Source organism: Nannospalax galili, unplaced genomic scaffold (assembly GCF_000622305.1).
Source record: "Nannospalax galili isolate Female #2095 unplaced genomic scaffold, S.galili_v1.0 scaffold1354, whole genome shotgun sequence".
Taxonomy (NCBI): Eukaryota; Metazoa; Chordata; class Mammalia; order Rodentia; family Spalacidae; genus Nannospalax; species Nannospalax galili.
Genome location: NW_008335784.1, coordinates 128,626 through 154,410, shown reverse-complemented (window position 1 = coordinate 154,410; position 25,785 = coordinate 128,626). Strand labels below are relative to the sequence as shown.

Below are 25,785 nucleotides of genomic sequence, written 5' to 3'. Positions count from 1 at the left end.
ACAGTACTTGGAAAGAAATGATAGCAGTATTGCATGATCTTCAGTTCTTCCTGCCATGGTTCCTAAAAATAGTTTCAGAAAACCATGTGTCCTCCACATATGTAAAACTTTGTTGTAAATTTAAATATGGTAGACTTTTTGATATGCAGTACACTTTGATATGTCACTTTTTAAAAACTGTAAGCAACAAATTTAAATACCATATAATTTTGGTACCCATCATCATCTATTTAGAAATACATTTAAAAGAGCTTCTTAAATTGAAATTTTACATCTTATTTCTATTTGAGCTGTACTTTCAGTCCACTGTCTTCACACCCACCCCTGTAACTGAATTTTATAATATATTTTTGAGCTCATAGGATTTTTATTTATCACCATCACACATTTCTATGCAATAAGAATATATGTAAACTAAAGTTTAAGTTTTTTTATATTTTCTATGAGCATAGGTGGTAAAAACTTTCATTTTAATGAGCCACCATCACAATTATTAAATGACTATAGTTTTCACATATTCAAGTATTTTATCAAAACAAAAATGTTTACATTTATTATGAAAACTATTAAACATATAAGTTAAGATTATATTGGAAGTTCTCTTAATAAATATGAGATCAGTTAAAATAAGTGAGGATATATTTTAATAATTATTTCATTCATGGTTAAATGTTACTTATTTCTGAATTGTTAGGGAAAATATAGACTATTTTTACATGTCCATATTTTATGTATATGTATATGTGCTCAGAAGAACATATAACAAAAAATAAAAACACAACAAAACAAAACAAACAAAAAAAGAATAGGTATATCCTTGATTGCTTGCTCTCAGTTAGCTTTCTCGTCTCTTACACTGTTCAGACCCTGCATCTAGGGAATAGTGCCACTCACAATGGGTTGGGTCTGCCTACATCAGTTAATAATCAAGACAACCCCCCATAGACATGCCCACAGTCCAACCTGATCTAGATAATTCCTCATTAAGACTCTTTCCCCAGATGGGTCTAGATTATGTCAAGTTAACAGTTAAAATTAAGGAGCACAATACTCAACTCCTTGACTTCCTCCTGAATTAAAAGCCAAACTATGTTATGTAAGAATCTATTATAGGGAATGTCAGATATCAGCTGGCAATTTATTAACAGTAAAGAAATAGTTTTGTAATTTGCAAAAGTGTTTGTTAGTTATTAGAGTCATTTATTTTCTTTAAAAAAATTTTTAAATTTAGACCCTCTCCCCCATTCATGCCCCCCATCCCCCACTGGACCTCATGTATTCTGACATACATAATGTCTGGGATGTATGTTTAAAAAGTTTTATAAGACTTATCTGAACACAATTTATACTTGTTATTCTTTTATGTAGAGCCACTTTGCTTAATCCAATATTTTAGAAGAAAACTGGAAAAGTGAAAGTGTTAGTTTCATTGCACCTTTGCCGGATGTGGCAGTGCACACCTATAATCCTAGACTTGGAAGGCCAAGGTAGGAGGATCACCACAAGTTCAAGGCCAGCCTGATCTATAATGTGAATTTCAGCCAGGCCTATAAACAAAAACAAAAATGAAAACAAAACAAAACAAAAAAACTATATCATGACACTTCTGGTAAAACAGTATGCTTCATTAATTGTTTTTATCAAATCGCACTTTTAAGTTAAGATTACATTTTGAGACAAACGTTGGTACACATGTAGTTTTAAGAAACAATGCAGGAAGACCGCCTACGACCCTCCTTTAGCTGTCCCTTCTGATCATGTGATTTTCATTCTTTTGGAGGTGGTTGGTTTTGCTGGTTTGTTTTGTTTTCTGAGACAGGGTCTCCTTGTAGCCCCAGGTGGCTTGGAACCTGCTATGTAGACAAGGGTGGCCTTGATCTCACAGACAGCCACTTGCCTCTGCCTCCTAGTGATAGGAGTAACTGTCTGAGTTTTACACATTTTTATGCCATTTGCAGATTTGACTTACTTAGTATATGGAGAAAACTTTGCATGCAAACAAACTGGCAAATATAATACCAGCAAAAGGCCAGGAGTGATGTGAAACTCCAGTGCTTTCAGAAGGGGACTTGCTTGATTTTAAAATTGTTCTTCAGATTTTTCTAAGGATATTATTAAAATCATGAGAAATAAATTGCTCTAATATTTTTGCAAGATTACCCACTTCTGAAATCAAGATTGATTTGATGTAGATTTCATATAAAAATTTCTTGTTTTCTGATAAGTTGTGATAAAGGTAAAATAATAATAATATAGCTTCTCAGTGGTTATTTTGTAATGTAATAATGGTCAACCATAATAAAACACTTCTGCACATATGGTTTCCTATGTAAGCGTCTTGTTTATATGCATCAACCTTGTTTCCTATCCTTTTGGAATGATTTTTCAAAGAATTAATATAAAATCAGAGTTTTGAGTCAGACCTGGTGGCTTATGCTTACAGTTCCAGCACCTGAAAGCCTGAAGCTGGTGGGTCATGAATTCAAGCTGATGGACTACTCAGAGAGACCCTGGCTCACAACAAACAAATAAAAAATTAGAATTTTCCCTTAATTTTGATGGCTATGGGAATTTTCAATAATAAATTCAGTCTGAAAGTTTTATACCAGATGTTCTTTTTCTGGGCACAAATATTTTCTTTATGGGAAACCTGTAGTTTCACTTTCAAATACTATTTTGAATAAGTGTTCAGAATTACAAATACAATGGAACTCTATTCTATAGTCTTTGTCTCTAATGGCTAGAGTTTTTTAAATTTATCCTTTGAAAGTTTTGTACCTTTATATAATGAATTTTATCAAATTCATCCCCACTTCCCCTGTCCAACTCTCTGTGGGCCCCTACCCAATACATCTCCCTCCTAAATGTAAAAATCATATACTGCTAAAAACTTATCAGTCCAGAAACCAACTATAGCACTATTTTTGTCAGTAAATACAAATTATTAAACATAAAATAAGGCTATTAGCAGAAATATTTTATGATTTATTAAAAGGAGATTTGCTATATTTAAGAATGTACATAAAGGAACTATGAGGGTAAAGGGGAACAAGGAGCTCAAGAGAAGTGGACCATAGAAGACAGGTATTATCAAGGGATAAATGTGAAAAATGTGAGTACTTTAACTGTGGAGGGCATGGAGGAAGAGTTAGACAAGGAGAGAGGAGTGATAAATAATGCCTAGCTAGTGCAAAAAAACCCAGAGAATCTTATTAGTCCAAAAACATACTGGAAAAATTACACATACAATATTGCTACATGAGTCCATATATAGCTGAAGGCTACATTAACAAGAAATCATGTCAAACAGGAGAAACCTCCCTTCAGGTTGTTGGCCAGGATAGTCCAAGAGACTCCCAAAATTACACAGGCTATTGCCACAGCCATTGATTGTCTCCCAGAACTTGAAGGTAAGACCCTATTGCTGAAGATAAGACATACTTTTGGACCCAGGATTTGGAGTAACAGAGCTGGAACTGACCTGGAAACCACCTCTCCTGAAGGCAAGCTCTCATAGCTTTAGTGAACACTATATAAGCTGTTAAGGGAAAGCATTAATCTACGGTACAACCCCAGCTTTAAGGCCTATAACCACAACAGTGACAGGCACAGCAAACTATATTGGGGCAGTAGTGGCACTTTTATCTTGCGGGTAATCAACAGCTACCTAACTGAACTTAAAGCCCACTCAATGGGAGGAAACTATATGCGGTACTGTAAACATAGCCAAATATACATGGCTAGAGATGTCATGGATCTTAGACAAAACCCCAAGGTTGACACATTCTTAGACAAATATAATTTCTTACTATGTGTAAAATACGAATTCTTACATTTACAGACAAGTATCCCAGTCACCATTCATCAAAGAAGCTTCTTTTGCAACAGACAGAAATTATTAGAGTCCCACAACTGGTCACACAGAGATTTTCTGTGAATTGCCCCACCCTAAGTGACACATCTACAATGAAACCTCTACACTGAACATAATGGAACAAGGGATAGAGAGAATACCAATGTATCTCTCAACTCTCATTAACAAAGTTCCCTCATGCAACAGAGGGCCATGAACACAGCACAAATGATGAAAGTGTAGAGAATTAGAGTTTGCCGAGTGTGAGTCCTCAAACAGGATTCCTAATTGCACCCACCTTGGGCTCAGGGACCATTGTGGAAAAGAGGGCAGAAAGACTGTAAGAGCCAGGGAAGAGGTTCATCACCATATGGAAATTGAGTCCTACAGGCTCCTGGGATCTTGCTCATATGAACCCATAGGAATGGTCTCAGCATGCAGAAGACCCATGCAAAACCCAAATAGACAAAAACCCAGCACAGAACTGTGGAAATAGGCAGCAGGCCCCAATCTTAGCTGAAGAACTATTGGCAACTGATTACTGTTGGGTGAGGAAGAGCTGATCTTCTTAAAGGGAGGGACTCTAGGTAGGTTGACTAGACCCCGGTGAATGAACTTGCACTGAGGGCATCTGGGGACACTAACTTGACTCAATAGACCCTAACACAAATGGCAGAACGCATGAAATACAATGGGGGCAGCTATGGGAGGGTGCTAATGGGGAAGGGGTGTAAAGATGATTAAGATGTTCTGTATAAAATACACAGAAATTCAATTAAGAATTTACAAAAATGTACGTAAAGGCAAAATTTTAAAAATAAATAAAAAATATATAAAGACCATTTTTAAAGGATAGACAATAATGGAGGACCTGAAATTGGGGTAAGGGGGTAGTGGGGAGGATAATGGGGTGCCTGAATATGATCAAAATACATTGGATGAGCTGGGTGTGGTGGCACACGCCTTTAATCTCATCACTCAGGAGGCAGAGGCAGGCGGATCTCGGTGAGTTGGAGGCCAGCGTGGTCTACACAGTGAGTTCCAGGACAGCTGGGGCTACAGGGAGACCCTGTCTCAAAAAGACCAAAAAAAAAAATATATTGTATGAAATTCTGGAATCCATTGAAAGAATGCGCATGAATTCAAAGTGCATAAGGTTTTGCTTTATCATTCTTGAGTTAGGTGTGATGGCGCACACCTATAATTCCAGCATTTGAGAGGCTGAGACAAGGCTATTACCATAAGTTCAATGCCAGGATAGGCTATATAGTGAGTTCCAGGACAGCATGGGCTACGCAGCAGCATCCTGTCTTTAGAAACCTAAATCAGTTGAGAAAGCTATCAAACAATCTTGCTGATCTTGAAAAGCATTCCACTGATGTTTATAAGCATCAACAATGTGAACTGACATAACTCAGATTTTCAAAGTTCATAGTTCAGCTAATAAAAAGCCCTAGCAAGGGCGTCAACCACAATGATAACTTTACAGCAAGTTCATGGAGCTGAATGCTGTCCAACATGACTTTTGCAGGGTGGCCAAACTGATGTTGACATAATGCAGTACAGAAAACAAGGAAACACGGAAAGTCTCAAGATTTCAAGTTAGTTATTAAGAAAATTTCCTTCCAAATAATATTTTGAATCCATTAATTGGCATGCAAAAGGTGTTACAGCACAGGTGAACATAGTATTAAGATTTGGGATGAAGGATGTCCTTGTCAGATGAAGTAGCAGAAAGGTGATAAATATGCCTGCGAGTTTCAGATGTACTAACTTAAAAATAATAATTGACATGAAGTTTGAAACTTACTTTAAAATTATCTTTGCAAAGTCTTCTGTTGAGACGTCATCGTTGCCCAATGGGCACCTGGTTTGAAGGCTAGTGGGATGATGCACACTGGGATGCAAGTTGAGGATGGATGGAAGTGGGGGCAGATGGGTGGTCAGTTAAGAAATATAAGACCAAGGCTGGAGGGATGCCTGGATCCATTTCCCAGCACCCACATGGCAGCTAACAAACATCAGTAACTCTGGTTCCAGGGAATCCAATGCCCTCTCTGGTCTCTGCAGACATTGCATGATACGAGTACACATAGGAACCTGCGCGCAAAGCATACATACACATTAAAAAAAAAAAAGATAAAATGGTCACAGATTCATGTAACTAATCCCAAACCATAGCTACTGCTGGGGTAGCTCAACAGAATCTGCCCACTTCAGGCCAGCTTCAGCTCCTACGTGAGCTGAGGATGAAGGAAGTGATTCAAGCCCACGCAGTGGAGCAGGTGCCAGGCAGGCTGAGAGTGAGGATATTTGATATTGGTGTCAACCACCTGCCACAGCTGCCCTCGTGGCCCACAGCCTCCTGGCGCTCCTCATGCTGGGCGGCCCACTGGGACCCTTCTCTTGGGGAAGCTTTCCATGAAGCATCCCTTTAAACTTTGCCAGAGACCCCTCACTGCCATTTTTCAATCAATAACCTGAGGATTCCCTTGCTCTTTGCCCAATGTTATTTCTCTCTAAGCAGCTCCTATCCCAGTATCAGCTATCTAAAAGATCATATTTAAGCATTAGTTCCTCAGATCTGGCTGCCAAAGGTTAGGTTGAGAAAAAAAAAAAAACCCTAGCACATGGGAGGTGCTTGTTGAATAAATAAACATGCTTCTGAAATTTAGATTGCAAAGCAGGGTCAGTGAACATTTGTTCCACCTGCCTCTATGTCAAAGCAAGGGTAAAAGTATTGGTCATTTTAATTATGACATTTCCCAAAGCATTTTAATTACATTTACTTTACATAGAAATACTTCCTTGAGCTTTTTTAAAGAACATGTTCAAAACGTTTATTAAAACCCAGTTCATGGTGCAATAGTGAATCTCTTGGTTATGCTACTCCTTTCTTCTTCTAGTGCAGTATGCTGACAAAGTCTCACACTTTCTTATTCTACACACATAATGCTCTGCTAATGCTTATTCTAGTGAGAGAATCAGAGTCAGTTCTCTTCTTGACACTAGAGCACGTTTGCTCAAGATGCATCTTGTCCCCAGCTGATACTTGTTCATCTACTTTCACCTGAGTGTCTGAAAAAGATGCCAGCACACCGGCTCTCTGCTTGACAGTCAAGACCGTTCACATAAGCACTTCTGACAAGGAGTCCTTTCTGGAAAGCTGCAAAGTAAGACAAACTGCAGCCGCTGTGCCTGCCTGGAACCCTCTCACTAGCCATCTTCTTCTGGTAGACCATCTACTCCAACATCATTCATTACAACTTTTGTACTCCTAGGACTTTTAACTTTTTCCACTAGAAAAGGGTTTTTTATTTTTTTGAGCAGGTTTTCCTAGTAGCATTTGAGGGTTTAATGGGAGAACTGATAACAAAGCCATTGGCAGACAGTGAAAGGCCTTGGTGATAACATTTTGAAATAGATTTCAGCTTCAACATCTCAAATCCCTGTAGTTCTAGCCCACTATACCCCAAGTTTCTTGCTAATGCTTTCAAAGTTGGTTTTCACCTCAATGTTCTTTAGCTGTTAGGAAACTGTAAACCACATCAACAAAAGCCTTTCTTTCAGAAGCACCTAAGTGGCACGTATGATCTGCAAAGCTCCCACAGAGCAATTTAAAATGATGGATATTCTTCTCACATATCTTTTTCAAAATTGCACATGTACATTAGTGAATCATAAGACGGAGATGTGGAAGTTGCATTCAAGTCGCCATCTGCGCTTAACGTTGCTCATGACTGATCTATACCCCACAGTAAGTCGACTGGCCATACAAGCATCACTGAGACTCCTACCCTATGAGATGTACCCATGTTTATGTGTCAGTATTTTCCTCTGATCTGCACCCTGATGTGACTCAGCGCTGTTCCCAGAACCATTCTACCCAGTATTCTCAAAAGAAAGAAAAGCCTTTGATAGATTTTATACCTTGAAAAATAAACAAAGCTCTTTTGGAATGATTTGACTTGGTTTGATATAGAACTTGCATGCATCTTCTCACCCTTTAGACACAGCAGCTGCTTCTTGTTTGAAGTCATTAATAAAATCTCCTTTCCCCTGAACTGTATACCATTAACTGGTTGGTTGAGATTTATAGATATTTTCTTTTTCACAAACCATGAAAGGGCACTATTTCAGGATATAAAATGAATACCACAGGTTAGTGTGGTACTAACCATACTATACTGCTGGGGTAGCTGAACAGAGAGCAGATAGACAGGAGTTTGCCTACTTCTTCCCACTTTAGCCAAGCTCTAGCTCCAACGTGAGCTGAAGGTAAAGAAAATGATACAAACCCACACACTGGAGCAGGTGCCAGGCAGACGGAGAGTGATGATGTGTGATTTGGCATTTGTGTCAACCACCTGCCACAGCTGCCCTCTTGGCTCCATAGCCTCCAGGCACTCCACACGCTGGTGGGTGGGGGGGGTACCAGGACCGTCTCTTGGGAAAGCTGTCCATGAAACATCCCTTTAAACTGTGCCAAAGACCCCTCACTGCTATTTTTATTAGTATTCTGAATATTCCCCTGCTCTTTACCCATCTACCTCAGTATCAGCCATTTGAGAATTCAGATTTGAACATGAGCTCCTCAGATACTGGCTGCCAGTGGATACTGTTGAGAAAAACCACTCTAGTTCCTCTAACCCTTTCAGAAATGGAGCATAGTTTAGTAGAGGCCTCCTATGAAACATTAATTGTTCAGCTCAGAGGATGCTCTTGCTAGGAACTTCTAGAGATATAACATCTTGGGAGGCAATCAGCAACTCCTAAGTCACACCAATCAACAGTCATTTATGGAGTCCTAGTTATCATTGTAACTTTTGAGACTCTGTTCATATATGATAGAGCATCACTTGTCCAAAATAGTAGGGAAGTTATAGAGAGCGTGAATCCAAATAAGAGCAACTGGAGTTTCAAGGGAACCCATGAATAACCAGGGTTATTTGACTTCATGGAAAATCAGATGTAGTACACAGATTGGAATATAGTTCAGACTTCTGGGCAGATCTAGTGAATGACTTATCTTGGAGTCTCTGAAAAGGGGAAAAAACCATTCGGTCCTTCACCCTGACCATGTACATGATTTCTGCTTGCCTACTGCTGCCAGTCAACCACCATTCCCCTCCCCAACTCCTCTGTATGAATTTTGATTTCTGCTAACTCACGACTTTCTCTTGTTTAGAATTTCTACTTACTCATAATAATTTCAGCCTCCGCTGTCCCAAAGACTTGGCATGTGTGATTTTGCACCTGTTCTGGATTCTAACCCATTCTAATATTTCTAGTTCAGATATTCTATGAAGAGAAGTTACGTGGATTTTTCAACTATCCTTCCTGTTGAGGCACAACTTTTCCCAGCCTTCAGCCAAAGGTATGGTTAGTTTCGGCAACACAAGTTAGATTCAGCAGCAAGTTAGATCAACTAGGTTGTTTGCATTGTTTTTAATGATCAGAAATAGAGACAAGTGAATAGAAACAAAGAGAAGATGAGCAGCCATAATCATATCAGTGAATCAGCAGAGAGAGGCCTCTACTGAGATCACTGCAAAGTAAGAGCCATGACTTTAAACTGACCCCTGGACACTGGAACCACATGTCACTAATTGTCCCTGGTCCCTGCTGATGTTGGATATTAGAAACTGACTTAACTACTACCAGCAGAAGTTCTCCCAGTGGTAGCCCCCTTGCTTCACCACTTCCCGACTCCAGGGCTAAGGAAGACACATTTTACTGGCCAAATCTAAGCCACATGGTCTCATCTAAGCTATGTGTTGGAAGAGAGAAAAGAGTACATGGCTTCTTAGCTTCATCACTGAAACTCAGCCTCTGCTGTCACTGATTCTCACACAGTGGGGATGTAGCAGGAGGGCTAGGTGATACAAAGCTAAGAGAAAATGCAGGTATTCATGACACTGACTCAAAGATGGCTGTCCTTCAGTTATAAGCTCATCCCGACTTGATCAGGGGGCAGAATGTGACTGTTCACTTAGAAGGGATCTTAGGCATGAGGGCACCTTGATTGACCAAGACGGGTGGTATCACAACCAAAATCATACAAGGATTTCTTCCAAGTGTACCATGCACATAGAGGCATAAAAGACAAAATTGTTCAAAGTATTTATTTATGACATATCCATCTTTCTTGCTGGAGAACAAGCATTTTATGGCAGGAACTTTGTCTTATTTATTTTTATATCCTCAATGCCTGAGATACAGCAGATGTTCCAAAAATAGACCTAATCCAATAGAACTTGTAGGCCAGGAATTTTTTCTGTAACATTAGATGCCATAAATTTCCCCGTGCTTTGGGGAATATCATAATTGAACAACAAAAATGATGTATCTACATATCATGAAAGAAGATAAATTGTTATGATATATATATATATAATTTTCTTCTAGTTATTTTCTCAATATTTTTTTAGAGAGCACAGATTTCTGAAACTGTGGTTGATGGAATGAGAAAACTGCTTGAGAACTGAGAGGTGGAAACAGGAGAGAGGAGCAATAAAAGAAGGTGAAAGAGTTGTTAGTACAGAATGTTAGCCACAGAACACTTTAAGATTTTGGTAACTTAGAAAAAAATTGGTGAATGGGTAAAGTAATTCTGAATGTTGCTTTGGTGGCAACAAGGAAGAAAAGATGAAGGTCATAATTTTAAACCTGCGCTACATGCTGAGCGGTTGTTAGGAATCAGGTATGAGGGGCTGGAGAGTGGCTCATCAGTTAAGAGCACTGACTGCTCTTGCAGAGGACTGGGTTTGATTCCCAGCATCCACATGGTAGGTACAAACCGTCCTTAACTCCAGTTCCAGGGGAATATGAAGCCCTCTTCTGACCTCCATGGCATTGCACCACACGGGTGCACTCTCATACATGCAGGCAATACACTCATACACATAAAATAAAATTTTTAAAAAAGGAATCAGGTATGAGTATTAGTGTGCACAGGTGTGCATTAAACATTTCTGGAACCATTTAATAAAACAGTAATGTCCCGCGCTATCGTCTCGCCAGCAAGAACGACGCGGCACACTCAGGATCCTTCTGCAGAAAAGCTTTAATGCATCTTGAGAGGGAGAGCATAAGCTTACAGGGCGAAGACCCCGAATGTCGGAAACCCAGCCCTTATATAGGTTAGTAAGCCCGTCTTGAACGTGGCAACTCTTGATTGGTCGCAAACTCATCAGCCCATATCACGCCACGAGGTAGGCAGAGACTAGAAGGTGGAAAATTACTTCGGGCATGCGTACTGACTTATTTACTGCTCAGCATGAACCGGATGTGAGCGCCATCTTGTAATGGCGTCTGCAGGGACGGCAGGCGGCTCCCCACACAGTAATATTTTCACTTCATAGATAAAGAAAGGCCCTAAGAAGTAATATAAGTGGCTTATATCACACAGATAGTAGGTGGCTGACGTCCTCTTCTGACCTTCAAGGGCACTGCACAACATGGGTGCACTTACATACATGCACTCATACATATAAAAATAAAGAATAATAAGCAAAAAAACTTTAAAAAAGAATCTCAAATGCAGTCTTGTTGGATTAGGGAGGAACTTTGAATAAAAGTGTCCTTACAAGAGAACAGAGGAAACACATGAGGAAGATAAAGATAGACAGGGGCTATGGTGCTGCACCTCCCTACAAGTCAAGGATCATAAGTGTGGCCAGAATCTAAGGAGAAGTCAGGGAGTAGATTCTCTCAGAGCCTCCAAAGGTGACATTTTGATGTCTCCTGCTTAAATCCATCCAGTCATAGCATAAGTGGAAATTTGTTACACAAGCCCCAGGAAACCACAATACCAACATGTTTTGGATGTGAAGAAAAGCCTTAGAAAATGAGTACCAAAGATAAGGAAAAATGTCTTACCTTGTCACCAAAGGTAAAGAAATAATCTTATGCTAGTCTGGATAAAATGCCTGCCAGGCAGCAAACAGTTCTCTTCTCTCTCTCTCTCTCTCTCTCTCTCTCTCTCTCTCTCTCTCTCTCTCTCTCTGAAATTTGCAAGAACTCTGCACAGTTTCTTGGTTGACACCTTGCATTAGAACCATGTGGAGTGTGAGTGAATCGCACTGTGAAACTGGAGCTGGGAAACTTAAACACAAAGAAGTTTGAAGATAATTATCCTGAAGACCAACAGGCTTAAAACTATCCATGTAGACTCCCCAGGTAGACTTTCCCAAGCGAGATATGAGACAAGCCAGTAGCTCATGACATAATTTTGGATGGCAGAGAGGGATTATATTTTTATAGTCAAATGCAACTTGTAGCTAGCAAAGCAATGGTTTCATGAATATTGCTCAGAATGGAGCTAAATAAAAATCCAAGGTAGAATTATTACTTTACTAAATAGTAAAGTAGGAATTAGATGATGTAACTGAACTTGTGGACATAGTGTATGAACAGGTAAGGTTTGCTACTCAGGCATGTTGGTGTACACCAGTGATCTAAGCACTTAGGATGCTGAGGTGGAAAGATTGTAAAATTGAAGCCAGCATGGGCTACACACTGAGTTCCAGACCAGTCTGGGTCATAGAATGAGACCTCGTCTCAAAACAAGCCAGCAAACAAACACAAAATATGGGAACTTTGAAGATGTAAATGCCAGAGTGTTGAGTGTCAGGAGAGAAATTCTTTGAATTTGTTCTCTTGACAATACAGCTCATTCTGCCTTCCTACATTTTATTTTATTTATTTTATTTGAGAGAGGATCTCAGACAAGGTTTCTTCAGAACTGATTATATATGTAAAGATGACCTTGAACATCCAATCTTCTGCCACCACCTCTGGCATGCCAGTAGTACAGGCATGTATGATCCTGGGGAGTTTATGTGGTGTTGGGAATGGAATCCAGGACCTCCTACATGCTAGGCAAGCATGCCACCAACTCAGCTGTATTTCCTGTCCACCATTTTAGGTCAGGCACAAGCAGACCCATGTAGAAAAGACAGACACATTACACAACTGCCTTGCTGAAGCAAGAGGAGAGACAGCCTTTACTTCCCAAAGTGCATCAGAGAAGAGCCCCATCTCTCTCTACCTGAAAGCGAATGAACAGGGACAGTAGTAATATGACCCAGGAGCTGGGCCCTGGTAAAGAGCAGGATGTGCGCAGGATCCCTGAGACTTGGGCAGCCTGGGGCTCTGAAGTTTGATTTCCAGCCACAGGGAAATAAGCCTTAGGCTGAAGACAGCTGGAGATAAAGGTAGTCACAGCAACACTTCCCAAAGGCGGAGCCATTCAGAACACATGGACCAAGAAGCCAACTGGAATCTTAGAATGTCTGAACAAAAAGAAACCAAGACATCAAATGAACCAAGCTTCCCACCTTCTCGGAGACACGGAGCTGAGTGGTAACCTAACGAAGCCCACCAATGGAAGACCCCGGTTCCAGAATTCCTTTATATGACTCTCTGTGACAGTTATCAATGGGGACTTTTACGATCTTTTATGACTAGCAGTCATAGAAACTGCAATCCTATTATTAATTCATTTGCTGGTGAGGCAAAGTACTGAGAGGGTAGCAAGAAGGGCTACATGAGGGGGTTCTGAGGTGAAGCTTGTCATAGGAGGAGGCGATGCCTCCACGCAGCTCAGAGCTGGGCTGGCGATGATGCACCGTGGCCTCGCCTTTGGGAGTGGGGGCTGCACAGAATTCATAAAATATGCGCAAGGAGAAACTTGGCAGGAAGTGGATGCTTTCCTATGCAGAGAGACTCCAGAGTCACAAAGAAACCTGAGCTCCACCTCATACCCCTAACAAAAGTTCACTGCACACCTGCCTACCCCAGATGGACTCCCAGCGCAAACGCCTCCACATCCTCCGAGATTTTCCAACCACTGTGGCTCAAGCTCCTCCCTCTCCAGAGCAGGATGCTGCCCTAGCGCCCAAGCGCCTGGGCTGGGGGTGGCGGAGAGTGGGCCTGGCTCGCAGTCATTGGTCGCGCAGTCCCAGAGGGTGGAGGGACGCCGCGCGGGCCGGGCACAGACAGCCCCGGGCCCACTCCCGCTGTGCCCGCACCCTGTGCGCTCACACCAAGCGGCGCATCCTCGCGCGCTGCATTCCCAGGAACCGAGAGCGAGCATCGCCGAGACAGGGGCGCCGCCCCAACCCAGCGTGGAGTCGGGATCTGCAGGCCAATCATCCAAGGCTCTAGAGTGGAGAACCAAGAGGTACCAGGGACAGGGGCGGTGCTTTGGCTGAGTGCCTGTCCCTGAAGCCCCGCCTAGGGCGGCCCTGGGGTCCCTTTAGCTTCAGGATTCTGCATCTGGACTCTCCTGGGACTCCTTGAGATTTAGCTCCTTTCCTCCGCCCCTCTCCCCAGCCTTGCTTTTCCGTGACTTCTTGGGGTCCCGGAACGGGTCCTGCAGTCCAGCTCTCCTGATCTCAGGGAGACTGCTCCGCTGGCTACAGCAGGTTCCACTAAGAGCCAGGCACGCAATGTCCTTGGCCTTGGGATGACCCGCCTTGTTACCGGGCACAGAGAGAATCTACCCTCCATTCTGCAAAGGTTGATTCACCTGTACAGTTATACACTTTGCAATGTGTTTTTAGGTGTATTTTGTGTGAGCTTTGCGATGTGTGACTATTCTCGTGGTTTTTGTGAGCTTAACTGAATTTCTAGGGTCATCAGTCCTTTCCTGGGGACTCAGCACGCGCACACTGACGGCTGGCGTTGTTCTGCCCTGTGTTTTCAAGAGTCTTCTCGCCTGTCTTCGATAGCTCCAAATCCGAAGAAGTTTGTCCCGGCGCTGAACACTTGGGTTCCCAGCGGTGATTTCTCAGTACCCTGCAAACCCAGTAAGTAGCGCACCCCAACCTTTCCCTTTCTGGTGGTGAGAGACAAGACGCTGTAGTCCTGCGCTTTCCAGGCGAGCCGGGAGGTGCGTGCATTGGGGCAAATGTTTGCAGTCTCCTTAAATGGGAACGTGTAAGGCGTCCTTCTCCAGAGAGCAGAAAGACCCTTTCATTCGCAGAAATGTCTTGCTGAGGACCAGGTTTGTGGACTGTGCCTGTGCACTTTGCACCTCCAGATGCCTGGCCCCCAGGGCTCGGTTTGGTGTCAGATTCCGGAGACCGGGTCTGTTTCTTAATGTCCCTCATTTTCTCTGACGTTTTATTTTCCTAGGGAAAATGTTCTGCTAAAGCACTCGGTCTATTAAGTAGGGGATCTGTGAAAGCCATCGCATTTGATACAGCTCCCACTACAGGTACAAAGAACCGGTGAATGGCCAGCTGCCTGCACTGTCCCGGGGTCCACCGGGAAACCACTCCCTATGATGTTTCTCCTTTGGCTGCTTTTTACTTTATGCTTTGCTGAGCCATTGTTCAGACAACAGGGAAAGAAGAAAAACTGGGAGTTTTTAAACAAAGGTTTGTTTCTTGGTGCAGCCTAGCCGACCAACACACCATCCTCAAGACTTTTATTAAAGATTATGTTTAATTGGCTTACTTGCACAGCTAGATCATAGACTCTAAGACCATAGAAGGTCGTAGATATCTTTTTTTGTGGCTAAATGTTCTTCAGTTTTTTTTCTTGTCCCTAACTTTTATTAAAGATTATGTTTAATTGGCTTACTTGCACAGCTAGATCATAGACTCTAAGACCATAGAAGGTCGTAGATATCTTTTTTTGTGGCTAAATGTTCTTCAGTTTTTTTCTTGTCCCTAACCACCACATACACAGGAGAGACCTTTATAATCAGCAAATGGCTTTTTGAGGTGCTTGTGGGTAAAGCTGCCTCCCACAGGGTATAGCCTGGTCACCTTGAAATGCTGGACAAAGTGACAAAGTGGAAATGGTGAAAGGTCTGCCACCTCAGAAGTACTCTGGAAATATTGTGTCCCAGGCAGGGCATTCCATTTTTGTATTTTGAGTTGAAGGGGGACACTTATTTGTTGTCTTTATTCCTCTTCAAAAGGATGATGCGCCTTGAAAAGCTCAGTACACATTCACGGTTGTCTTTCAAGCTGGATCCAAGTTAAAAAAAGATTCTGTTCCTCCTTGCTCTTGGGTCAGTTCAACTCATCAGATTTTACTAGATGTTAGTGATGTGCACACATTGTCAGGGGATCAGAGATAAATAACTGTGTTGTTGTGTGTGGCAGTGAATCCACCAGCGGTTTCTTTGCAGGCTTTCTGAATTCTTTTTTTTTTCTTTCTTCTTATCTTGCTTAATAAAGCAGATGAGGGATGGTGCTGATGATTGGTAAGCGTGATTAATCGTATGAGTCATTAAGTCAACTTGGAGTTATTCATTATAAGAGTCAATGATTTACCCATCCCAGGTGAAATTCTTTCACACAGCCTTCAGTCCAACAGGATCAAGTCTGAGCACATTTGACAATAGTTCTCTTTTCTAGGCTTACTTGTCTCCCTGAATATGTATATATGAACATTCCCCTTTTATGATGGTTTTTGTATTTAATTAATTAGGAAGAGGTGACAAATGTGGATCATATTGTATTATTGCATTACTCTATTAATGTAAAGTGCCAGAGGCCTAACTTAGATTTTTATTATTGCTATAATGATAGCTAAAAGAAAAATAAGAAAGCCTTTTGGTTAGTTAGTAGACTAGAGGATCCAGTGAAGAAGTTCAGGATAATCAGGGTGCATATCAGCCCACATGTGCATGTAAGGGATCCAGACAGGCATAGGTGAAGAAGCCCTAAGCATGCACGTATGGCTTGCCTTTTATGGGAGTTCAAGAAATATACCTGAGCATTCCCTGTCCATTCCAGACGCAGGATGGCGTACTGCAAGCCCAAGTCTGTAGTCTCCTCAGCTCTGATGCAAATGTTCGAGATGCACCCACAGGGTGCAGCATTCTTAGGCAGTTGTCTCCCGACTTAGAATTATTTCTTCTTGGGGGTATGGCTGAACTCGTGCTCACATTTTGAGCACAGAAATAGTTAATATTTGTCATTTGTTAAGGTTTGCAGTGAGAAATGAGAGAGAGAAAGAGAGAGGGAGATTCCTAGCATTCAAGAAACCATATATACATTAATGGCATCTCTGACTTGAAATGGCACAATCTAGCCCAAAACAGAACCAGTATTTCAGAGTTCTGAATTTATGTCAGGAATTAGAAATGTTATTGATAGATCCCCAGTTCCCACTTTAAAATTCTCATTATGGATTTACATAATGAGATTTAAAATAGGTACTGTGGGCTTGCTTGTTTGATACTCATACGCATTAGAGAAAACCATTGAAAACCTCAGCCTATAATAGTTGCTAAAGGAGTCACTTAAGAAGGTGACAGACCAAATCAAACTTCTGATGGGAACAAAGGGATAGGTGACTGTAAGAACTGGTTTTAAATTCAGAAAGACAGGAAGATGCTTTACCCATAGTTACAACACTAACTCCATTCACTTAAGGAGCATTCAAAGCGGAGAGTCACTCCCCAGGGGAAGCCTAAACAGCAACTTTCCTGATTGACATGGTAGTCTGGTGCTGACTGCAAGTGCCTAGTAAGCCATCGCCCACTGGTTTGGTTCTTGCTCAGTTTCAGTTTCCCCATGATGGAGACTATGTAGCAGAGGGACACACTCTTATAGTTTCCTAAATGGAACGATCACAACTTAGTATAGAATAAAAATGTATAATTCAATGCACAACAAAGCCCCATAGGGAAGACTTTCTGGTCTTAGCCTGAGAATCTTGAAAGAATATGACACAGACAAAGCATTCAACAATTTGCATTAAGGATAGACAGTATAAAAGAAGGTGGAATAAGAGGAGGAAGAAGAAGGGGGGGGAGAAGGATGAGAAAGTTTTAGAAAACCAGTTAGTTCTTAAAAACCAGTTGTGAGCTGGGCTTGATGGCACACAACTTTAATTCCAGCACTCGGCAGACAGAGGAAGGTGGATCTCTGTGAGATTGAGGCCAGTCTGGTCTACATAGTGAGTTTCGGGCCAGTTGTGGCTACAAGGAGACCTTATCTCAAAAAGACAAGAAGAGCAATTGTGTTTCACTGTGCATGCTATAATTATATTATACCTCTTAATGGAAATACATTTATTATTTTTCTGCTCATAAAGCAATACACGTGCTTTATATTAAAGTTCAAATGCAGAAATACATATTACAGAATATTAACATATCTATAACAAGATATTAACATATCTATAACGCTTTCACAAGACATCTTGGTTTGGAGCCTCTTATTTTGATTTTACATCTAAAATCATGCATGTGGTTAAAGCAGTAGTAGTTGTTTTACAAAAATGACATCACTCCATATCAATCTAGAGCTTTCTCTCTTGACTTAGACATACATGCCCAACATCTTTCCATGCTGGAATACCCAATCCTTTCTATTAGCATAAGAATTTTCCACTGGATGATGCTTCCATCATTTATTTAACCAGTCCTTGACTCATCGACATTTTGGTGCCTTCCAGATTTATCTGCATAATGCATTTTTGTTAAAGCACATATAAAACTTATCTGATTTTTTTTCTGCAAGACAAATTCTTTGAACTTTTTAGTGACACAGTTAGCCTCTTATGGCATACATTTTGAAGAGAAAAGGGAACATTACGTTATTCATCCAACAAGTAATAGACTTTAGGAGTGTCCTTTCTATGCCTGGCACATAATATATTTTTACCTATAAGAAAATTTTCTGTTGACATGTAACATTCATATAGAAAGGCATAAAATCACTAGGATATAATAATTTATGATTTAAGTGTTCATTTTGAATGCATCCAAGTAAACAGCATCCATCTAAAAACATAAAATATTACCAATATTTACCTCTGTCCCACTATACTTTGGTCCTCTGTCAGTTCTGACCATCCCTGTGAGCTTGCTGAACTTATCTTTCAAGATGCAGGTGCTAAGTCAAGGGCTTGCCTTTATAATTGGATGATGGAATACTGACTTCCATGGAGAGCGAAGGCTTCTTGCAATAAAATTGATTGGGTTCAGTGGGAAGAGTTTCTCCTTCAGTCTGCAGCCTTTTCATTTTACTATCCATGGCAGTTTTGATATTAAATGTACTCACTGGGCCTTGCTTGGCACATATTTGATTCATTTCATTAATAACTTCTGAATAACAAAAGACACTGAGCTGTTTGTTTTTCATTTATTTTCCTCTATGAAAATAAAATGGATTTGAGTTTGGAACGGTACCTTGGGATCCCAATTTGTGGTTTCTGTCACCTGTTGGTTTTTCATCTGCACACATTTTTTTCAGGAGCAGACAAAATACAAGCAATGACATTCAAAATATAATGATAATTTAGGCATCCTACCATCATGATTTTTAAAGACTTATGACTGATATTATGAAAACGTTTTCATCTTTTGTTATTACTGTTTGATTTTACTTTTGGTTTTGGAAAGAATAAGTTTTTGCACAATCCACATATTTGCTTCTTTTTGCTCATCTGTTTTTATTTCTCTTACTTTTTTCCTAAGAAGCTGAGCTTTGGGGGCTGGTTGCCTGTCACAGTTCTGTTAGTGGCCACTGCTCACACTGCTGTGGCTGTGATATGCTTGGAGTAGTTCTTAAAGCATGGTCCATGCTCAGTGTTCATCTTTGAGTTGTCACTTACTTGTTCATGAGGAAATATAGAACTTGTATCAGAGTTGACATCAAAGAAGGCAGTAAATATAATTTTGATTTTAGTTTAGCTGACATTTGAGGACAAAGCTCTCTTAATGTAGAAGACTGTTCCTCATCTCACTGGGCTTTTAATCAACATTTCACTGAGGAAGTAAAATGCTATTTTTGAGTAGCATTGATCTCTAAAGTAGCAATTTGTAGTCAAATTGGAAAATACATAAAAGCTTTATGATTTTTCTATTGATATTCAGTTGTTTGGATTTTGGTCTGGCTTGGTCTTTAGGGAGAATGGGTGACAATACGGTGTGTATGATGCCCCTCAATGCAGTGAATTATGAACATCCCCTACAATGATGGTGAAGTGGATGTTTTCCTTGACTCTTTTTTATCTTAGTGTAGAAGACAGAGCATGCATTGTAAGTGCCTCATCTCACTGGGGTTTTGATCAACATTTCACTGAGGAAGTAAAAGGGCTATTTTGAGTAGCATTGATCTCCAAAGTGCATTCTGTTTCCTATTCAGTCAGAACTCTATTGACTCCCTATCAGAACCTCTTAATACAATTTTCAAACCACCTACTTAGGTTCATAAGGATGTATGTCAAAATTTATAGTATTTGCTTTCATTCCTTCTTTAAATATGCTCAATGACTGAACAAATAAAATCTCAATTTTGTTAGATATTGTTGAAAAATACAATTGATTGTTAAGAAAGTATGGACAGATCTTACTCTGTTACACACAATTTAATTTTTATTGCTATAAGTATATTATTTATAAAATGTATGGAAAGTTTATGAATATCCCTACTGAGTACTTACCATTTTGAATAATCTATGATATTATACAAGATCATTTATTCATTCAGTAAATGTTCTTTTGCTTATAAAAATAGAATAAGGTGCAGTCTCTCCAAGAGGCGTCAAGTTTCTTTCTTACTTTAGTCTTTCATTCATGCAACCACCCAATAAACACTCATCCATCATGTTCATGTCCTGTGCTGGTCTGTAGCTAGAAAAGTGAGTTTAATATTAGTCCTTTCCTCTAGAAATTCACAACCTGACAAAGCAGACAGACATGTAACTATAACTACTATAATGGAATGGGATAAATGTTCATGTAGAGAATATAGAAAGTATCTTGAAATTACAGAGGAGGGAGCCAGCAATTTACATGTAGAAAGTAGGTGGGGATTATGTGATCAAATACAAGTACTGAAAAGTTATCTGGGAAATTTAGAAGAGTTTGTTTTGCCTAAAACATCATTTGTAGATGCAATTCAGAAAATTATATTGGGAAAGTAGCCCAATATGGTCAGATAATAAAAGACATACATAACACAGGACAAATTATGTAGGGAGGTGTTTTCAGATTTCTTAGTCAGATGGTAGCTACAAAACACATACATAGATATTATACACATAGTGTTATATTTGTCTCTTCCTGTGTGTAGTCATAATTAACAATTGTTTACTGAATGAATGTATCAAAGTATCACTTTTATTAACCAAAAGCAATCGCTTTAACTCTAATTGTATGATGAGCTGTTTTCAAACATTAAGTGTCATGAGTTACTTTCAATGCCATTATTATCTGTCATTTATTCTCCTTGAAACCATTTGTCCATGTTAAATATATTCCTTGTACTCCAGCAGTTCATCATATTTTAGTTTATGAGGGAATATATTTGGGGCACTACTGGTAAATTAACAGATATATTAATTATTAACATATAAATTATTATTAGTTAACATTACATATATAGAATGTGTAGCTGTTATTCAAATTTTGGCTTTTTTGCAACCATGTTCATGGAGGCCTATCAAAAAATCTACTGCCACAGTAGAGTGAAACACTATGTTATGACAAACATCATTAGAAACTTCAGTGCCTTAAAACAAGGTTGATGCTAAGTGTCAATGGAGTCAGCAAGGAACGAAGGCAGTTGCTATAGGCATTCTGGGACTCAGACTGATAGAAGCTGGCAGTTACACAGTTACTGCACAGAGAGACAGGATGTGGCAACTCTAACTCTGGCCCTTGTATTTCCTGACATAACACATGACACTTCTCCTATATTTCATTATCCCAAAACAAGTGAAATGGCAGCCACCCTAAATGCAGACAGGGTGGGAATGTGCAACCCTACAACAGACTTAGGAGGAGGAGCAACAGAAGCATTTCATCAGTGGTGGCTATGTCTCAAAGGATCTCTCTCCCACTCTCAGCCTCCTAGAGAGAAGAAACAAGATGAACATAGAACTAAAAGATTTAGAGATATAGATATTGATACAACCCTGCTTCTAAGTACATGAGTGACTTTGAGAAGTCCTTAAATTCTTTGAAATTTAATTTTCTCATTTTTTTAAAAGATAAAGGCTTCCCACCTTGTTTGCTATGGATAATTATAATTCAAATGCAGAGATTTTCTTTCATTTAGAAACATAACAATATATCTGACATAACAATATATCTGAGGACGCTCAAAAAAAGCTAAAGACTAATAATAGCAATAACTAGATAGTTATTATAAAAGTTATGATGATACACACACACACACACACACACACACACACACACACACACACCTCCAGAACTGTCCATGCTATTTGTCAACAAATTTTGCCACTGTTATTGGTGTGGTAGTGTCTTTCTCACTGGTTTGTCTGGATGTTCTTTCTATTACAGAGGCATCCAGGGTTCCCCTGTCTCCACCAAGCTTTGTAGACATACTTCCTTTACACACTGTCACTCCTCTTTCCTCCATTTCACACCACTCTTCTTTATGACATATCCCAACCTCCTAGCTCACAACATTGAAATAAGAGAAACGACTAAATATAAAAATGAAATTATGGGTAGATGTGTGACTCTGACCAAGACTAGCCCTGTGGCTGACGAAAAAGCACAGAGTATACAACCTTAAAAGGCAAAGTAGAGAGCTTGGAGATAAAATTACTAATGATTTCCTATGTCAAACCATAAATTTATTCATATCTTCAGAAGAATACATAGCTATTTTACATGTCACCAGTGCAGTAGTCTGTTTTCAACAAATAAGTCCCAGTTATTTTTCAATTTTGCATCTTAGATTTCTAGGTTGAAATACCTAGTATTCTGAGGGAATTGAGCCCCCACACTTTTTTTTTTCTCTTCATATTATATTTGGTAGAGTCTGGTCTTGAGTCATTATCTGAAATGACGACAAGCTGCTGAGGGTTTGAGTTCTTCCCATACTCTGTAGATAGCCTGACATATCATTTTATTTTCTTTGTTAACCAGACTTTTGAGCTAACTGTACAGAGAGAGAGGGCTGAGTAACATCTTTACTTACATCTAGTTTATCTACTACTGTTATTTCCAAAGTCTCTACTTTGAACACAGACCTTAGTAGCGATTGTGGATTCTTTGTGAGCATCTTATAGTCCACCAGTTCCTTAGTCCTCATTAGAAATGTGCCCTCTGAACCAGGATGCTTCCATAGTGCCTGGGTATTTAAGCTGTAGGAAGGGTGTCTGTGACTGCCTCTGAGACGGTAAATGATGACAGAGAGGCATAACTAGATTCCTTGATCCAGGGGACCTACAAGACATTCAGTCCAGGGGATGATGACAGGAGTGAATTCATAAGTAATGCACACGGATGAGTCACCATTGTTGTTCCTTGGGCAAGAGCTTGTGTACCATGGATCCAGTTTCCTGATAACATTAAACATCTTCCAACTCATCCACCAGTGCTCTACCATAAGCACATTCGAGGTAGTGGCCATCAGGAGTTAATAGCAGTAAAACACTTGAACTTGTTTGATGCTCAGTGAAGAATCATGTTTCCATCCACATATTTAGAAATTTCTAAAATTTTGACAGGCTTTCCACATATTGTTTCAAGTATATTTCCTTGAATTGTTTGAAAATTTTTCAAGAAAACTTGGAAATTTGGAAGAATCATTGCAGTGAACATCTATATGTCCTTAATTTAGATTGGCCAGTTGTTAAAATATTGACACATCTGCCTTATCATCTTTCTCTGTATGTGTATATGTATGTATTTTTTTGTTTGTTCTGACTGAACCACTTGAAGCTTACTTGCCAATATGGCTAGCTATTTCAACATATATTTCCTAAGAACAAGAACATTTTCCTGAGAACAAGAACAATAAATTTGGAAATTTATTGTTGACCTAATACAATTATCTAGTGTAGTCTTTATTCAAATTTTCCCAGTGTTTCGAGCCAGGCTTTTGCTATATAGGCCAGGCTGGCTTTGAATTCATGATACATTAACCTCAATTTACCACCTCAATTCAGGCATTGCAGGTATATGCTACCATTTCTGGATCCTTACTGCCCTTTACAACAAAGCTTTTTAAAAAAAAAATTTATCTAAGATCCACCAAGAATTTTGCATTGCCTTAAATACCTAAATCTTGAAATCTCAGTCTTACTTCTTTTCCTCTGACTATTCAGATGACTACTAAATAATGTCATATGACCAAAATTGAATGCATCCAAAACTCAGGCTCTCAAGCTGGCAATTACTAAGCATTATTCTTTTTAAATACCCATTTTATTGTGAAAAGCTTCATCATTCTTTGAATGTCAGCCACAGAGGACTGGAAGAATAAGAGAATTTATTTGGAAAAATTCGTCTATGTGTATAATACTAAATACTCGGCTAATATCTAGATAAGATATGCAATTTACAGACAATATAATCAACTAGGGTTCTATTTATAGTTGAATCACAAGAACTGATGGTTCCTCAATTCAAGCAAATACTATGCCTAATGTTTAAATACCATTATGTCAAAGACTTTGTGAGATTGGATCCCTATTGAGAAATGCAAGACACATAACGTTTATACATAGTTGTGATATTTTAATCCATAATCCATTTTCAGAGTTTTTAAGGCTCCTACTTTAAGTAAATGCACAAAAGTACTTGTAAACAGAGATAGGTATAATTAGTGGCCAGTTTAATTGTTTTGCTAATACTGAAGTTCTTTCTAGAAAAATTGTGTCATCACTTTTTTTTATCAAATTGTGCTTATAGATGTGACTTTTATGGATCAGTAATGGTTATTAGTCATCAGTGTATTATTATGAGCAAAAAAATAAAATTAGATACATCATATAATTTGCATATCTCTCTTTTCTATGTTTCAATTATCAAGACATTTTAAATGGATATGAGTTCAGAATCTTGCTTATAAAATCAGTGAAATATTCAGTAGCCATACACTCTGTAAATTGTAAATATATATATACACAAAACAATAGACATTTACAGGAATACATGCAAACAGAAAAATTCTCATTAAACACCCTAGTCTGGATGTCAGTGGAACAATGGAATGACAAATGCAGGGGAAAGGGGATCAAGATCACAATAAGGCGTGAACTGAAAGGCATGTAATATATTTAAGGAGTGAAGCAGTGACAAGAGAAAAAGGAAGAGGAAGAGGTGGTGTGGGCAGGGATGACTTTACTGATACCATCTCAAATTTTCCTCTTTCTCCCAACAGCCTGTGGCTGCCCCCTTCTGAGGAATCTTTTGAGATTTAAGGTGGACTTGATTAGCCACCAACTGTAGCCTCTGAAGTGAAAGAATATCTAGTAGTTGGCATGTAAAGAATTTTTTAAAGCGTAATCTTGGAGATTAGGACAGTTACAGATTAACTTTATGAGAACATTGTCTCCAAATATTACCCTACATCAGGAAACTTAAAAGCATACCTTGAAAGGAAAAACATGTTGACTATAAATTATTTATAGCCGCAGTTACCTGCACAGGACTTATGCAAGATCAAACCAGCCAAAATTCTGGCATAGATGGGGAAAATGCTCTCTAGAATCTAGCTGAGGAGCTATTGGTAGCTGATGGCTGCTGGGGGAGGGAAAGTCATTCTTCCTTGAGGTGTGTCCACTGGTAGGTTTCCCATGCTCCAGGGGATGGCTCCACATCCATGTACTTATGGGCAGCAATGATTGGACTTAATCGGTTATCACAAAAAAGAAAGGAAACATGAATGTGGGAATGTTCATGTAGGTGGAGATATACAGGGAGTGAGAGGGAAATCAAGGGTGGATATGATCATATTTCATTGCATAAAATTCTCAAAGAATAAAACAAATTATTATAAAAATTATTTTACGGCCAGAGAGATGGCTCAGTGGTTAAGGGCATGGCTGCTCTTGCAAAGGATCTGGGTTGATTGCCAGCACCCGCATAGCGGCTAAGAACTGTCCTTACCTCCAGTTCCAGGGGAGCTGACACCCTCTTCTGACCTTCTTGGAAATTGCGCGACATGGGTTTACAGACCTGGATGCAAGCA

At 39.6% G+C, this 25,785-nt stretch overlaps 1 protein-coding gene across 5 annotated transcripts in view; it reads left to right on the top strand.

Moving 5' to 3' along the window:
- Window positions 1–13,773: 13,773 nt before the first annotated feature.
- Window positions 13,774–25,785, top strand: part of Sertm1 (serine rich and transmembrane domain containing 1) — a 21,792-nt gene continuing 9,780 nt past the window's right edge. For 2 of the 5 annotated variants that reach the window (XM_008830490.2, XM_017797490.1), the window contains exons 1-2: window positions 13,774–14,039; window positions 14,492–14,667. Coding sequence is in view for 1 of the 5 variants with exons in the window: in XM_017797493.1 (XP_017652982.1) it covers window positions 14,325–14,377; window positions 14,492–14,667; window positions 14,996–15,012 (246 nt within the window). In the remaining 4 variants the exon portion in view is untranslated. Of the gene's footprint in view, window positions 14,040–14,122; window positions 14,378–14,491; window positions 14,668–14,995; window positions 15,068–25,785 lie in introns of those variants that run through there. The other 3 variants (XM_017797493.1, XM_017797492.1, XM_017797491.1) reach the window with 3 other exon arrangements.